General features: G+C 44.5%; 1 protein-coding gene across 6 annotated transcripts in view; it reads left to right on the plus strand.

Moving 5' to 3' along the window:
• Positions 1 to 16,491, plus strand: part of LOC121944795 (TNF receptor-associated factor 2-like) — a 48,429-nt gene that overhangs the window by 21,664 nt on the left and 10,274 nt on the right. For all 6 annotated transcript variants that reach the window (XM_042488692.2, XM_088077258.1, XM_088077256.1 and 3 more), the window contains 2 exons: positions 10,497 to 10,571; positions 10,705 to 10,779. In XM_042488692.2, the coding sequence (XP_042344626.1) occupies positions 10,497 to 10,571; positions 10,705 to 10,779 (150 nt within the window). The remainder of the gene's footprint in view (positions 1 to 10,496; positions 10,572 to 10,704; positions 10,780 to 16,491) is intronic.

The following is a 16,491-nucleotide window of genomic DNA, read 5'->3' on the forward strand; positions in this document are numbered from 1 at the left end:
GCACCTCACCCTTCCCATCCTCCCCAGAGGATGGACACTCAACTTCCCATTAAAGGGGTGTTTACTGAATCGACTCATGCAGGAATGCAGTTTGCAGTTTGCTTGGATAGCAGTGAACAATGCAAAGTATAGCTATTTGACAGTAACATTCAGTAGCTTATATAGCAGTGTGTTTTGCTCACATTATATCACTCTAACTTGTATATGTTATAGTATAGAACAATAAGTAACTGTTGTATTCCCACTTTTAAAATTGACCAGTCAATCTTGATTTTTTTCTTGTTTATTCATATGGAAGTGCATTACAGTCAGTAGTTTCTATGAGCCAAATATCACCAAAGTCTGTACTTTGTGGTGAGAGAAGAATCAGATCTCAGTAAAAGTAACATACTTAACTATAAAATTGTTCCATTACTTCGTAGGTCATACATTTAATGCTTTACACAAGAGTGAACAGAAATATAGTCAGCAAAATGTTCAAGTGTAAAAGTATGAAGAATGGCCCTCTCCAGAGAACTGTTGGAATTGTTAATGTATTCATCTTTATTGTAAGTAAGCAACGCTGTCATCCGTATTTGCAGTCTGACTGACACAGTTTACTTTGTAAGCATACAGTGTTTTTTTTAACTGGTGAATTTTGGGTAAAAGATGCTATTTGTTGTCCCATGTGGACCTCCCACCCTGAGGTTGTATTTATTATTCATTGTCTTTTAGCAATTGTTTGCTTTTTTATAGCATTTGGTATGAGTCATCTCAGCAGAAAGATTCAGAGGATGGAAATAAGCTGTTTTATTCTGGGATAATGCCCCCTAGGTAGATTTATGATCTGTGATTCGGGGCTACATAATTAAAATTGACTTAATCACTTTTTTTCAATAAACATTCTGTACTATGAAAATAATGTTCTGCTCTGTATTACGCCTTTGTCTTCAGCATATAATATTAAAGTTTATTATTATGCCCAATGTTGTAGTAGTATTTGTAGCAGTAGTAATATTAGTAGTACTAGTAGTAATAGTAATGGTAATAAAGGTGGTGGTGCTGGCGGTGGTGATGATGCAGTTATCTGAAAAGTCCAGTGTGTAGTGTTTATGGCAGGGGTCTGCAACCTTTACTATCAAAAGATTCATTTTTTATTTTCTCAGCTGAAAATAAGTGGGTTTTTTTTTCATTACCATAGAAAGAGCTGTTTATGTCTACATAAGTAGTGGGTACTAGTGTATGGAGATTGGCAAGTTGCTGCCATGTTTGAATAGTAGCCTAGAAAAAGACACTGGCTCCATATAGGGACATTCATGTTTTTCATGTTTATTTATTTATTTATTTTTTTTACATGAAACTGCATTACTTCATTTTTTTACTGGTTTAAATCACCTGGTGAGTTTGTTTTTGAGACAATGAGACCTCTGTGGATAATTCAGCTCCCAGTTAAAACCTCTTGAATAATGAACACTAAAGGAAATCAAACTCGGAGGAGTTTCAGCTGTTTGCAAAATGTTTGCTAGATACCACTTAATCCCCCTAAAACTTTTATACTGGACCATACTTTTGCCCTTCTCTTACATAAGACAATTTTATGAGCACTCTTACCAAGATAACATCATTGTTTTCACAGGCCACAATTTTTTGCCTATAGTGCAAGGAAAAAATAAATTTTGAGGAACATTAAAAAAAACATTAAAAATGCATGAATATCTTTTTTTTTAAAGATTATTTTTTGGCATTTTAGCCTTTATTAGATAGGACAGTTCAGTAGCGTGAAAGGGGGAGAGAGAGAGTGGGGACAACATGCAGCAAAGGGCCTCGAGTGGGAGTTAAACCCAAGGCAGCTGCGGCAAGGACACTGCCTTCATTCACAGGGTGCTTGCTTTATCCACTCAGCCACCGACACCCCAATGAGTAACATTTAATCAAATTATTTAGTCAAGTACTGGAATTAGTACAAATCTGAGGAACTTTGATGTTACTTGACTATTTTAATCTCACCTAATGGTGTGGAATGCAAGAAATAATTATTATTTTTCTCTCCAATGAATCGCATTTTTGGAGGTCTGAACATGCTCAAAAACTCACGAAAGTTGGTATGCTCATCCGGCCTGGCAAAAAATTTAGTATTTTTGTGGTTTCGAAAATGGACGTGGCAAAATGTTTCCACAGCGCCCCTAACGTGTAGCCCCAACGGCTGGTTGGTACAAACCTTTCATACGATTGACTTCAGAATTGGTGTGTCTATTCTCAATCCCTTGGTGATGAAAAGTTATCACAAGTCCAGGCATAACTTTTACGGTTTTCCCGTTATGTGGTGTTCAATTTTGATGTCTTGCTGTAAATTGGAAATTGTTGTAATTTGATGTACATTGTCCGATCTGCCTGAAACTTCACAGGTTTGACAAGGGTCCTGCTCTGAATACATCTGTATAACAATATTCACTATTCGTCGTAGCGCCACCTACGGGCCACAGGAAATTTTTTTTTTTACTCTTATCAACTTGGTCTACGCAATTGATCGGATCCAGCTAAAATTCTGTCTGTATGATCTTAAGACCTTCTTGATTGAAGGTTATCAATTGTGCGCTCAAAACTTTTACGGTTTTCCTGTTATCTGCCGTACAATTTTGATGTCTCGCCATACAACAGGAAATTGTTGTAACTTTGGTGTACATTGTCCGATCTGTCTGAAACTTAATAGGTTTGATGAGGGTCCCACCCTGAACAAATTGTATAGCAGTATTCATTAGTCCACCTCCCTGAGCTACCACCTTATTGTGGTGGAGGGGTTTGCGTGTCCCAGTGATCCTAGGAGCTCAGTTGTCGGGGGCTTTATGCCCCTGGTAGGGTCACCCATGGCAAACAGATCCTAGGGGAGGGACCAGACAAAGTGTAGCTCACCGGACCCCTATGATGAACAAGACGAATGGTCCAGAGTTTCCCTCGCCCAGACGCAGGACACCTGGTGGCCGGGCCTTTACCCATGGGGCCCGGCCAGGCACAGCCCAAAGAGGCGACATGGGACCTCCTGCCCATGGGCTCACCACCTGTAGGAGGGGCCATAGCGGTTGGGTGCCGTGTGAGTTGGGCGGCAGCCGATGGCGGGGACCTTGGCGGTCCAATCCTCGGCTGCAGAAGCTAGCTCTGGGGACGTGGAATGTCACCACTCTGGTGGGGAAGGAGCCTGAGCTGATGCGCGAGGTTGAGAAGTTCCGACTGGATATAGTCAGACTCACCTCGACACACAGCGTGGGCTCTGAAACCAGTCTTCTCGAGAGGGGATGGACTCTTTTCCACTCTGGAGTTGCCACTGGTGAGAGGCGCCGGGCAGGGGTGGCAATACTTATTGCCCCCTGGCTCGGTGCCTGTACGTTGGAGTTTACCCTGGTGAATGAGAGGGTACCCTCCCTCCACCTACGAGTTGGGGGATGGATCCTGACTGTTGTTTGTGCCTATGGTCCAAACAGCAGTTCAGAGTATCCACCCTTTTTGGAGTCCTTAGAGGGGGTGCTGGAGAGTGCTCCTTCTGGGGACTCCCTTGTTCTGCTGGGGGACTTCAACGCTCACGTTGGCATTGACAGTGAGACCTGGAGGGGCGTGATCGGGAGGAATGGCCCCCCCAGTCTGAACCCGAATGGTGTTTTGTTATTGGACTTCTGTGCTCGCCACAGATTTGTCCATAATGAACACCATGTTCAAGCATAAGGGTTTTCATATGCGCACTTGGCATCAGGATACCCTAAGCCGCAGTTCAATGATCAACTTTGTAGTCGTATCGTCGGACTTGCGGCTGTATGTCTTGGACACTCGGGTGAAGAGAGGGGCGGAGCTGTCAATCAATCACCACCTGGTGGTGAGTTGGCTCCGATGGTGGGGGAGGATGCCGGTCAGACCTGGCAGACCCAAACGCGTTGTGAGAGTCTGCTGGGAACGTCTGGCAGAGTCTCCCGTCAGAAGGAGCTTCAACTCCCACCTCCGGGAGAGCTTCGACCATGTCCCGGGGGAGGCGGGGGACATTGAGTCCAAGTGGGCCGTGTTCTGTGCCTCCATTTCTGAGGTGGCCGACCAGTGCTGTGGCCGTAAGGTGGACGGTGCCCGAACCCGCTGGTGGACACCGGCGGTAAGGGGTGCCGTCAAGCTGAAGAAGGAGTCCTATCGGGCCTTCTTGGCCTGTGGGACTCCGGAGGCAGCAGACAGGTACTGACAGGCCAAGCGGAATGCAGCTGTGGCAGTCGCCGAGGCGAAAACCCGGGCGTGGGAGGAGTTTGGTGAGGCCATGGAGAACGACTTCCGGACGGCTTCGAAGAGGTTCTGGACCACTACCGGCGTCTCAGGAGGGGTAAGCAGTGCTCTGTCAACACTGTGTATGGTGGGGATGGGGCGCTGCTGACCTCGACTTGGGACGTAGTGGATCGGTGGAAGGAATACTTCGAAACCTCCTCAATCCCACCGACACACCTTCCGGTGAGGAAGCAGGGCCTGGGGACTCGGGGGTGGGCTCCTCCATCTCTGGGGCTGAGGTTCCCGAGGTGGTCAAAAAGCTCCTCGGTGGCAGGGCCCTGGGGGTGGACAAGGTCCACCTGGAGTACCTCAAGGCCCTGGATGTTGTGGGGCTGTCGTGGTTGACACGACTCTGCAACATTGAGTGGACATCGGGGGCAGTGCCCTTGGACTGGCAGACTGGGGTGGTGGTCCCTCTTTTCAAGAAGGGGGACCGGAGGGTGTGTTCCAACTACAGGGGGATTACACTCCTCAGCCTCCCTGGTAAGGTCTATTCGGGGGTACTAGAGAGGAGGGTCCGCTGGATAGTCGAACCCCGGATTCAGGAGGAGCAATGCGGTTTTCGCCCGGGTTGTGGAACTGTGGACCAGCTCTGGACCCTTGGCAGGGTCCTTGAGGGTGCATGGGAATTTGCCAAACCAGTCCACATGTGTTTTGTGGACTTGGAGAAGGCATTCGACCGTGTCCCTAGGGGAGTCCTGTGGGGTGTTCTCCGGGAATATGGGGTTTCGGACCCCCTGATATGGGCTGTCTGTTCCCTGTATGACTGGTGCCAGAGCTTGGTCCGCATTGCCAGCAGTAAGTCGAACTCGTTTCCGGTGAGGGTTGGACTCCGCCAGGGCTGCCCTTTGTCATCGATTCTGTTCATAACTTTTATGGACAGAATTTGTAGGCGCAGCCAGGGTGTTGAGGGGTCTGGTTTGGTGACCTCAGGATTGGGTCTCTGCTCTTTGCAGATGATGTGGTCCTGTTGGCTTCATCAGGCTGTGACCTCCAGCTCTCACTGGATCGGTTCTCAGCCGAGTGTGAAGCGGCCGGGATGAGAATCAGCACCTCCAAATCCGAGGCCATGGTTCTCAGCCGAAAAAGGGTGGAGTGCCCCCTCCAAGTCGGGGACGAGATCCTGCCCCAAGTGGAGGAGTTTAAGTACCTTGGGGTCTTGTTCACAAGTGACGGAAGGATGGAGCGGGAGATCGACAGGTGGATCGGTGCGGTGTCTGCAGTAATGCGGACTCTGCACCGATCTGTCGTGGTGAAGAGGGAGCTGAGCCGAAAGGCAAAGCTCTCGATTTACCGGTCGATCTTCGTTCCTACCTTCACCTATGGTCACAAGCTTTCGGTATTGACCAAAAGAACAAGATTGCGGGTACAAGCGGCCGAAATGAGCTTCCTCCGTAGGGTGGCTGGGCTCTCCCTTAGAGATAGGGTGAGAAGCTCGGTCATCCGGGAGGAGCTCGGAGTAGAGCTGCTGCTCCTCCGCATTGAGAAGAGCCAGATGAGGTGGCTCGGGCATCTAATTAGGATGCCTCCAGGACGCCTCCCTGGTGAGATGTCAGGGCACGTCCCACCGGTAGGAGGCCCCAGGGAAGATCCAGGACACGCTGGGGAGACTGTGTCTCACAGCTCACTTTAGGGTCCAAACTCTTTGCGTATATTATCCGACTTTCACAGAAATGAACGGGCGCTTCACCTGGAGTCCCACCAGAGCCACGACATATGTGGGGGTGCGAGGGCCCATTCATCGCTGCTTGCAGCTTTAATTGGCAGTAATTTTTATAATCCTGTAAGTCATTTTTCATGCAAAAAACATTTCATGGTTCCAGCTTCTTATATATACTATATTTATGCATACTTTTAATACTTTAATCACATATACTTTACGTTTATTTAATTTTAGGCCAACGTCAATTTCACTACTGTAGAAGTTCTTCTTCTTACAGCATTTTTGGTGTCATCTCCCTAGTCTTGGCCATGTACCAGAGTCCTTGCACACAGCTCTAAACCTGCTCTTCTATAGTGTTTACGCGGTGTTACATGAGCTAATGGCTCAGGGGTAGAGCATGTCGTTCTCTAATCTGAAGATGAGCAGTTCAATCCCCAGCTCCTCTAGGCAACATGTCAAAGCATCCTTGGGCAAGATACTGAACTCCTTGTACCTCCTGGCACCTTGTACAGTAGCCTCAGCCACCAATGTGTGAATGTGTGTGTGAGTGACTGAATGTGATAATGTGTGAAAGCATTTGAGTGGTCAAAAGACTAGGAAAGCGCAATGCAAGTGTATTCCATTTACCATTTACTATTTACCATGATCAAGCAGAATTCATCATAGAACATACCCGGTCAGAGCACATTTGGATAGTTGGGAATGTTTGGTGCATCTGGAGTTGACTTCTCATTTATTTTCTCTTACCAAAAACTTGAGTGAAAATAAAAGATAGATAAAGACAGTGTTGTTGTATGAGGCCCAGTGTCCCATAGCTTGTTTCTGAGGTGGGCTAATAGTGAAGTGAGCTTCAATTTACACACTAGCTGTCATATCCTAACATTGTAACAAGTCAGACTTCCCAGGACGTGACTAAGTTAAGGACAACATTCATTTTTGAAGCAAAAAAGGAAATTAGTCCTTGGTACAAGCTTTTCATTGCCATCAAAAGGACAAAAAATTGCTTATAAATACAGTCAGTATTTATGGCAACACCTGCAAAACGCCACATCCTTTTACACTGAGGGGGAAAACAAAGCACTCATTACCATGCCAACAATTTTTGTTAATGGTCAAGTACTGACGGAGACTACTGGCCAGACTGCAATGTAAACACTCAAGACATGCTCACATAGTTAATTAACATCCCCTGAAAGTGCTTGTTTTTGCCAATGTCAGCCTCACATTATTATTATTATATGTCTCTAACAAGATAATGGAAAGATCCCTACCTTATTGTTAGAAACTAAGATCTTTTTTGTTTAACCAGAAACAGTCCCAAAACCAATATAGTCAAACCCACCAGACTCCATTTAATTAGGTTAATTTTATCATTGTAAAACAAACTACATTCAAAGTCAACAGACACAAACAAACGAAAACTCAGAAAAAAGCTTCTTGGTTTGTCTTCCCACTGTTTGAACAATCAAAAATTGGTATGGTTAAAATCAACCCAGGTAGATGTGAAATATGGTGGCTACCTACATGCTACAATGAATTTAAAATGAAGTCTGGTGGGTGTTGTGTAAGTGATTTCAGGGCTGTTTCTCTTTTTTGTACAAAAGGGTCTAATGTTCTAACCGAACAGACACTGGCTGTACCTTCAGTGTAGCTCACTGATATATAGTCTCTCCCTTCTTTCGTAGGCTTTTAAACAGAAAGTAAAATATTGCTTTGGATTCAGTGTCATAACCTGACTCCTAGCCCATGACTAATATGGGAAGGGACAATGGATGATGGTAAAACATGAATTGTTTATTGCAACAAAATAAACAAGTAAAGAACTGGCTAAATATTAAGTGTGGTCAGTCAGTAAAATCCGTAACATAGATGTGAGTTGGGGTGCATAGTGAAGTGTAGGGTGCTGTCAAGCAAAACAAAACCAAACACAGGCCAAAATGTGCAGACACTAGATGGGATGCATCCAGGTGGAGACAGAGGGCCAGTGCAACACTGGAGCCGAGCTTTAATTCCTCAGGAGTACTCAGCTCGAGTCCTCTGAATCAGGCAACTGTATTCCTGTGTTACCTTTAAGAGCATTCAGCATCTTCATTTTACTATGAGACACACCCAACCTTTCCTGTGCCATACACATACTCAGTTCTGCTCTTTGGCTGCTCAATGACAACACAGCCATCCTTCAGCAATGCTAAAAGAGCGCACAGAATGTCCAAAGACCAGCTCATTTGAGTTACAGCCCGCTCTTTCCTGTACAGCCTTTCTTGCCGCCAACATAAGCCATGAAAACCCCTCCCTCCAGTCTCTGTCCGACTCCGTACAGTATGCATGTACAAGAGACTTAAGAGTCAGGTGGAATCTTGCCAGGGCTCTGTAGCTTTGCATATATTAAGCCGATGGCTGTTTCTGTTAAATGCACAACAGCTTAAACACTTGCCCAAACATATGAGATGAAAAACTCTTGGTCTTGGTCTCTCTGCTTCACTTTAGGAATGCCAGATATTGAAATAACTGACAGTACTTTAACCAAACTTTAAGCTCATTTATTATCACCGTTAAATACAGAGATGGATGGAGCCCTCTGTCTGTACTCTGTGTACATGCTACGTACAAACTACAGGAACTGTAGTTCCTAGGCATGTAGCTAGAATTCTCTAGATAAAAGACAAAGAATAATAATGTTGTGTTTCAAAATCCCTGTTGTACTAATAATATAATTTTTCTTTACTTGTGTCATCCCACGCAATCTTCAATTATCTGCATAACTGGCAGACAGAGAAAAAAATCAATGACGTGCTGACAAAGCTGACAAAGCGACAGTGCCTGGTGCAACTGTGGAGGGGTTCTTCAGCCTGCTGGGCAGTCTGTGCTGACTCCAAGTCAGATGAACAGTTTGAAGGTCTCTTCCTCATGAGTTATAACCACCTGTTATGTGATAACATGTCAAATAAGCTGGATCGGTCTGTTAAACAGACATGGTTTGGTGAGTGAATGAGTTAGTTTGAGTGAGCACATGAGTTAGTTTAGCCAATTAAATGCATGTTATTAGTCATTTAAATGTGTTTTTTTCCTTTTAAGTCTGTCATCATCTAATGGGGTAAGAAGATTCATCTCTTATATTATTTATTTAGGCCTATTGATATAAATCATTTTAGTCAATATTTCAATTCAATTCAATTTTATTTATGAAGCCCATTATCACAAAACACAGCATACGACATCCCTCTGCCCTTAGACCCTTGTAAATAACAATTAAATTCCAGTAATGACGAAGAGGAAAGAGAGACAGAGTGAGGGGGAGAGAAGCTCAGCAATAATGGTAACAATAGCATATCATATAACAATAGTAATAGACTTAAAATTACTAAATGCACTCTATGATAGCATGTGATGTTACGTACAAATATCGTAGGTGTTGATAAGAGGTGTTGATAAGAGTCCCATGCGTATATATATATATATATATATATATATATATATATATATATATCTTTATATATATCTCTCTTCTTTAAACATTAACATACAAGTGAAAGTACAGATTAATACATACAGTTTTGGTTGTAGATGCAATTTTGTTTTCAGTAAGAAGTGTGGGAACTAAAACACAACAGCAAATAAAAAATAAGATTTAAAACACAGGCACTGTTCAGTAATGACTGATATGCATGGCTGTGATCCCCAGCTTTGCAGCCTCTTGAATCCGCTCCTCCGTCAGCCAATCAGTGGCCAAACAACAATCCAGCCAGAAAATCGATGAAAACATTTTTCCTCTGAGAAACTCTGCGAGTGCATCCTCTTGTTCTTGTTTAATTAATAATAATATTATAATAATTAATTATTGATTCTATTTCTGCAGTAACTCCACTTATCGCTGTGTTACTCTGCTAATGTTAGAGTTGGTGCTTGTTGCTTCAGGAGCTATTACTGTTTTGCAAACAGGTCTACAACTACAACTTCAATGACGCATTCTGTGCTGTTTAGGTTTTCAACTACAATGCAATTCCCTGATTGGCCAGACTGGATTGTAATTTCTGGAGTGTTTGAGGTGACAGAGAGTCCAGATTGATACAGAGTGAAACTGAATGTTGAGCTCACGCCATCAGGATGGTCTTACCAGGCTAGCCTGTTGCAGCACAGTCCTGATTCTCCTGATCCTTGTTCTGCTCTCATATGTTGACATATGGAGGGTTTGGCATTCTTTTATGGTTAACTGACACTTTAGTGACCGTGCATCTCGGGCAATTTGGTGGATGTAACAAGTACTGTAACAAATTATTTTTTTATACTAATTAAGTAAAGTAGTGCAATAGTCAAAGTAACAAGTAATGGGCAATACATAAACACATTGCTTTTTTTGAGTAAAGACCCCATCGATGCCTAGAACACTGACAGCCCTCCTATCCATTTATTTATAGATGAGCATGAACAAAAACTCATACAATGTTAAATTGTATGGGCCTAAATATATATTTAGCCTTATCTTTGTTATGAAACATGCCTCTTTTGACTTCCTTTGATATTCCTCATATTGTGAACTAACTTAAAGTTTCCTTACTCTCTTTAGGCTCATGATGAAATCTGTCCAAAGTACCCGATGATTTGTGAAGGTTGTGCAAAGAAAAAGATCCCTAGGGAGAAGGTATTTCACATATTAATATTCAAGTGATTTCTCATAATACTTTTGGAGTGTTCTCATTTACCATTTAGCTATGGATCCAATTCTACAATGTATTCTATAGATCATTAGCTTCTTTCATTGTTTTGTTTTGCAGTATGTGGACCATATTAAGTTCTGCAGTAAATTTAAAGCACCATGCAGATTTCATGTTGTTGGCTGCGATACGTCTGTAAGTAGACATTTTTGTCATCATTTGCTATATGTATAACAGTGGCTGATGTAACAACTACTGGGTCATGCTGGATCATGTATAACTTGGCAAAATTCAACCAAATCTACCACTTAGTGGTAAGAAAGACCTTCTAAATTGACTAAACTAATGTTCAGACCAATGATTTAACTAAAAAATAAAAATAAAATAAAATAAATAAAAATAAAATAATATTTTTAAAAATAAAATAATTTTTCCAAGTAAATAATCTAAATTATGAAAAATAAAACAGTATTATCAATGAAACAGTAGACTTTACAAAGTCAATATAAAATTCAACAGTTATTTGTTGCAACATGCCTGGAAATAAATCCTGTGTTATTGAGTATGAAGCCTGTGCGTGTGTGTGCATCGTGCCTTTATAAGGTATTCCCTTAACTAGGACTTTTTTACATGTTTTTGTAATTACACATGAAATGGTTTTTTTGATGCTGATCAACAAAAAATGAAAACATGTTAAATCCACCAATGGAGACTTAAGTTCAAATATGAAACAAATTAGGATTGCAGTAGTTGGCCCATCACATCACTTATGGGCAGCAGCAGTAACAGCCTTAAAAGACTAATCCAGACTAAAATGAACAACATCTAAGGGACTAAAGTTTTGCAGCAAATAATATACATTTATACAATGACCACAGACTAAAAGCCATATGGCAGACTCTGAAAGAAACAACAGCCAAGAAGTTTTTTCAACAGCCATAAAGCTGCAACAGGTGAAACACAGAGGCAGCATTCTCCACAGGCCTCACTGTGCACTGCTATACTCCAATAGAAATGCTTGTTGGAACCAGCTAGTATCCCCATATTAGAAATTCCCCTTGAATGATTAACCTGCCTTGCTCCACTCTATGGCAACCGGCTTCTCATCTCACCTTCCAGTGTAGCTGTTTGGAACTGCTTTAATCTCGTCTGCCCTCTGAGCTGCCTCTTTGTACTGTGGGGCAAAAAAGTATTTGGCAACCACCGATTGTGCAAGTTGTCCCACTTGAAAAGATGAGAGAGGTCTGTAATTTTCATCATAGGTACACTTCAACTGTGTGAGACAGAATGTGAAATATAAATCCAGGAAATCACATTGTATGATTTTTAAACAATTTATTTCTATAATGGTGCAGAAAATAAATATTTGGTCAATAACAAAAGTTCAACTCAATACTTTGTAATGTAACTTTTGTTGGCAATGACAGAGGTCAAACGTTTCAGAATCAGAATCAGAATCAGAAAAAGATTTATTGCCAGGTATAGTTAACACAATACAAGGAATTTGTTCTGGTGGGTTGGTGCAACATAAATATAGAAAAAAAGAAAACACATAAAATAGAAGATACAAATATAAAATATAAAAGTACGAGTCTAGCAGTGCAAAACAAAACAAGTAACACAAGTAACAGTGTAACAGTGCAAGAAACAGAACCATGAAATTAAAGTGTTATATACAAGAATGGTTGGAGTGCAAGATATATATTGATATTTACATTGGAATTCACATTTATACAGGTTTGAGTGCAACTTTATGGTGTGGATGTGCCGCATGACCAGCAGCAGTGCCGGTGATGTGCATTAATGAACACGTTAATGTAACGTACAGTCTATGAGGAGAGTGCGTCAGTGGGGGACCTGGGCCTTGTTTATGAGGCCGGTGGCAGACGGGAAGAAACTGTTCTTGTGGCGTGAGGTTCTGGTCTTGATGGACCGAAGCCTCCTGCCAGAGGGGAGTGATTGAAAGAGTTTGTGTCCAGGGTGGGAGGGATCGGCCACAATCTTACCTGCATGCCTCAGAGTCCTGGAGGCGTACAAGTCCTGGAGGGAAGGCAGACTGCGGCTGATGACCTTCTCAGCAGAGCGGATGATACGCTGCAGCCTACGCTTGTCCTTGGCAGTAGCTGCAGCGTACCAGATGGTGATGGAGGAGGTGAGGATGGACTCGATGATGGAGGTGTAGAAGTGCACCATCATCTTCACTGGCAGGTTGAACTTCCTCAGCTGCCGCAGGAAGTACATCCTCTGTTGGGCTTTTTTGGTAAGAGAGCTGATGTTCAGCTCCCACTTGAGGTCCTGGGTGATGATGGTGCCCAGGAAGCAGAAGGACTCCACCGTGACCACTGGAGAATCTCTCAGGGTGATGGGGGTGAGTGGGTCTGTGTTCCTTCTGAAGTCTACAATCATCTCCACTGTCTTTAGAGCGTTGAGCTCCAGATTGTTCAAGCTGCACCAGGACACCAGACGGTCTGTCTCCCTCCTGTAGGCGGACTCATCTCCATCAGAGATGAGCCCAATGAGGGTCGTGTCGTCCGCGAACTTCAGGAGCTTGACTGACCAGACTGGTGACTGGAGGTGCAGCTGTTGGTGTACAGGGAGAATAGCAGAGGGGAAGAACACAGCCCTGAGGGGATCCAGTGCTGATAGGCCGGGAGTCAGAGATGTGTTTTCCCAGCTTTACATGCTGCCTCCTGTCAGACAGGAAGTCTGTGATCCACCCGCAAGTGGAGTCTGGCACGTTCAGCTGGGAGAGCTTGTCCTGCAGGAGAGCTGGGATGATTGTGTTGAAGGCAGAGCTGAAATCCACAAACATGATCCTGGCATAGGATCCTGGGGAGTCCAGGTGCTGGAGGATGAAATCAAGGCCAGGTTAACTGCATCATCTACAGACCTGTTGGCTCTGTAGGCAAACTGTAGGGGGTCCAGGTGTGAGTCAGTAATGTCTTTGATGTGTGGAAGCATGAGGCGCTCAAATGACTTCATAACCACAGAGGTCAAGGCGACGGGTCTGTAGTCATTGAGACCTGTTGTCCTCAGCTTCTTGGGAACAGGGATGATTGTGGAGGCCTTGAAGCAGGCCGGTACGTGGCATGTCTCCAGTGAGGTGTTGAAAATGTCTGTGAACACTGGAGACAGCTGATCAGCACAGTGCCTCAGGGTGGATGGAGAGACAGAGTCCGGCCCACTTGCTTTGCGGGGGTTCTGCCTCTTGAACAGTCTGTTGACATCCTTCTCCTGGATGGAGAAAGGTGTCACTGGGGGGTAGGGGGAGGATGAGTTGGGAGCTTCTGAGGTGGGCAGCTGTGGTGAAGCTCCTGCTGAGATGGGGGAGGTGCAGGTGGAGGGTTGTGGCTGGTCAGAGGTGTGATGGGGGATGGAGTCAGGACTGTCCCATTGTCTTTCAAATCTACAGTAAAACTCATTCAGGCTGTTGGCCAGACGCAAGTCATTGGCAGCTTGTGGGGCTTTGGGTTTGTAGTTGGTTATCTGCCTGAGCCCCCTCCACACAGAGGCAGTGTCACCGGCTGAGAACTGGTGTTGGAGTTTCTCAGAGTACAAACGTTTAGCTCTTCTCACCTCCTTGCTAAACGCATACTTTGCCTCTCTGAAACCGTCTCTGTACCCACTCCTGAAAGCTGCCTCTTTGTCTGACCTGAGCTGTCTGAGTTTTGCTGTGAACCAGGTCTTGTCATTGTTATAACTCACCCTGGTCCGTGTTGGTATACAGTTGTCCTCACAGAAGCTGATGTAGGACGTCACAGCATCTGTAAACTCATCCAGAGTTTTGGATAGCAGCAGACTGAAAACATCCTAGGCAGTGCAGTCCAAACACGCCTGGAGATTCTCCACTGCTCCACTGGTCCACTGTTTTGATTCCCTCACAACAGGTTTACAGAGCTTCAGTTTCTGCCTGTATGCAGGAATCAGATGGACCATCACGTGGTCCGAGAGTCCCAGTGCAGCACGGGGGATGGCGTGATAGGCACCGCTTAATGTGGTGTAACAGTGATCCAAAATGTTCTCCTCTCTGGTTGAACATTTGATTAACTGTCTGTATTTAGGGAGTTTATGTGAGAGGTTACCTTTATTAAAGTCACCAAGCACAATGACAAAAGAGTCCGGGTAGGTCCGCTCCACACAGAGAATCTGGTCAGCGAGCGTGCGTTGTGCGTCCTGCACGTTAGCCGACGGTGGGATGTAAACACCAACCAGAATGAATGAAGCAAACTCACGGGGGGAATAAAAAGGTTTGCAGTTGATAATAAAAGATTCCAGATGAGGAGAGCAGTGCTGAAGGATCACTGTCACGTCGTTACACCAGCCACTGTTCATGTAAAAACAGATACCTCCACCTTTCATCTTGCCGGACAGCTCCGTGTGGCGATCCGCTCTGAGGAGTTGGAATCCTGCCAGCTGCAGCGCAGAGTCCGGTGTCGTTCCACACAGCCACGTCTCCGTGAAGCACAGAACAGAAGATGAAGAGAAGTCTCTGTTCTTCCCAAACAGTACCTGAAATTCGTCCAGTTTATTTCCCAGTGAGCGCACGTTGGAGAGAAATATCCCAGGTAAAGGTGTGCGACGTCCGCGCTTACGGAGACGCACAAGCGCACCGGCGCGTCTCCCTCTCCTCCGGCGCTTCACTGCATGAGCCAAAGTGAGTGCACCTTTGACCAGAATGTCCAATAAATCCACGGAAGGCGCAATAAACTCCGGGAATAAATCATCAGGGGTTGAGGCCCTGATGTTCATGAGCTCTTCTCTGGTGTAGGAGCTCTCAGAAAACTGGCAGTTTCCTGTAGGTCCTCACCAGGTTTGCACACACTGTAGCTGGTATTTTGGCCCATTCTTCCATGCAGATCTTCTCTAGAGCTGTGATGTTTTGGGGCTGTCGCTGGGCAACACAAACTTCCAACTCCCTCCACAGATTTTTTATTGGGTTGAGGTCTGGAGACTGGTTAGGCCACTCCAGGACCTTGAAACCTTACAGAGCCACTCCTTCGTTGCCCGGGTGGTGTGTTTGGGATCATTGTCATGCTGGAAGACCCAGCCACGTTTCATCTTCAGTGCTCTCACTGATCTCTCAGCTCTCACTGAAAATCTCACGATACATGGCCCCATTCATCCTTTCCTTAATACCGATCAGTCGTCTTGTCCCCTTTGCAGAAAAGCTGCCCCCATGCTTCACAGTGGGTATAGTGTTCTTGGGATGCAACTCAGCATCTTCCCCCTCCATACACGGCGAGTGGAGTTATTACCAAAAAGTTCTGTTTTGGTCTCATCTGACCACATGACATTCTCCCAATCCTCCTCTGGACCTGAACATGTGCTGGCTTAAGCAGGGGGACCTTTCGGGCACTGCAGAATTTTAATCCATAATGACGTAGTGTGTTACTAATAGTAACCTTTGTTACTGTGGTCCCAGCTCTCTTCAGGTCATTGACCAGGTCCCCCCGTGTAGTTCTGGGCTGATTCCTCACCGTTCTAAAGATCATTTGTACCCCAGGAGGTGAGATCTTGCATGGAGCGCCAGGTCAGGGAGATTGTCAGTGATCTTGTATTTCTTCCATTTTCTAAGTATTGCTCCAACAGTTGATCTCTTCTCACCAAGCTGCTTGCCTATTGTAGATTGACTCATCCCAGCCTTGTGCAGGTCTACAATGTTGTCCCTGGTGTTTTTAGACATCTCTCTGGTCTTGGCCATGGGGGAGGTTGGAGTCTGACTGTTTGAAGGTGTGGACAGGTGTCTTTTATACAGATAGAGTTTAAACATGTGCCATTAATACAGGTAACGAGGGGAGGATAGAAGAGCTTCTTAAAGAAGAAGTAAAAGGTCTGTGAGAGCCAGAATTCTTGCTTGTTTGTAGGTGCCAAATACTTGTTTTGCACAAAAATTTACAAATAAATTGT

This window comes from Plectropomus leopardus, chromosome 4 (genome assembly GCF_026936395.1).
Source record: "Plectropomus leopardus strain MGB_pleo_1.0 chromosome 4, ASM2693639v1, whole genome shotgun sequence".
Taxonomy (NCBI): Eukaryota; Metazoa; Chordata; class Actinopteri; order Perciformes; family Serranidae; genus Plectropomus; species Plectropomus leopardus.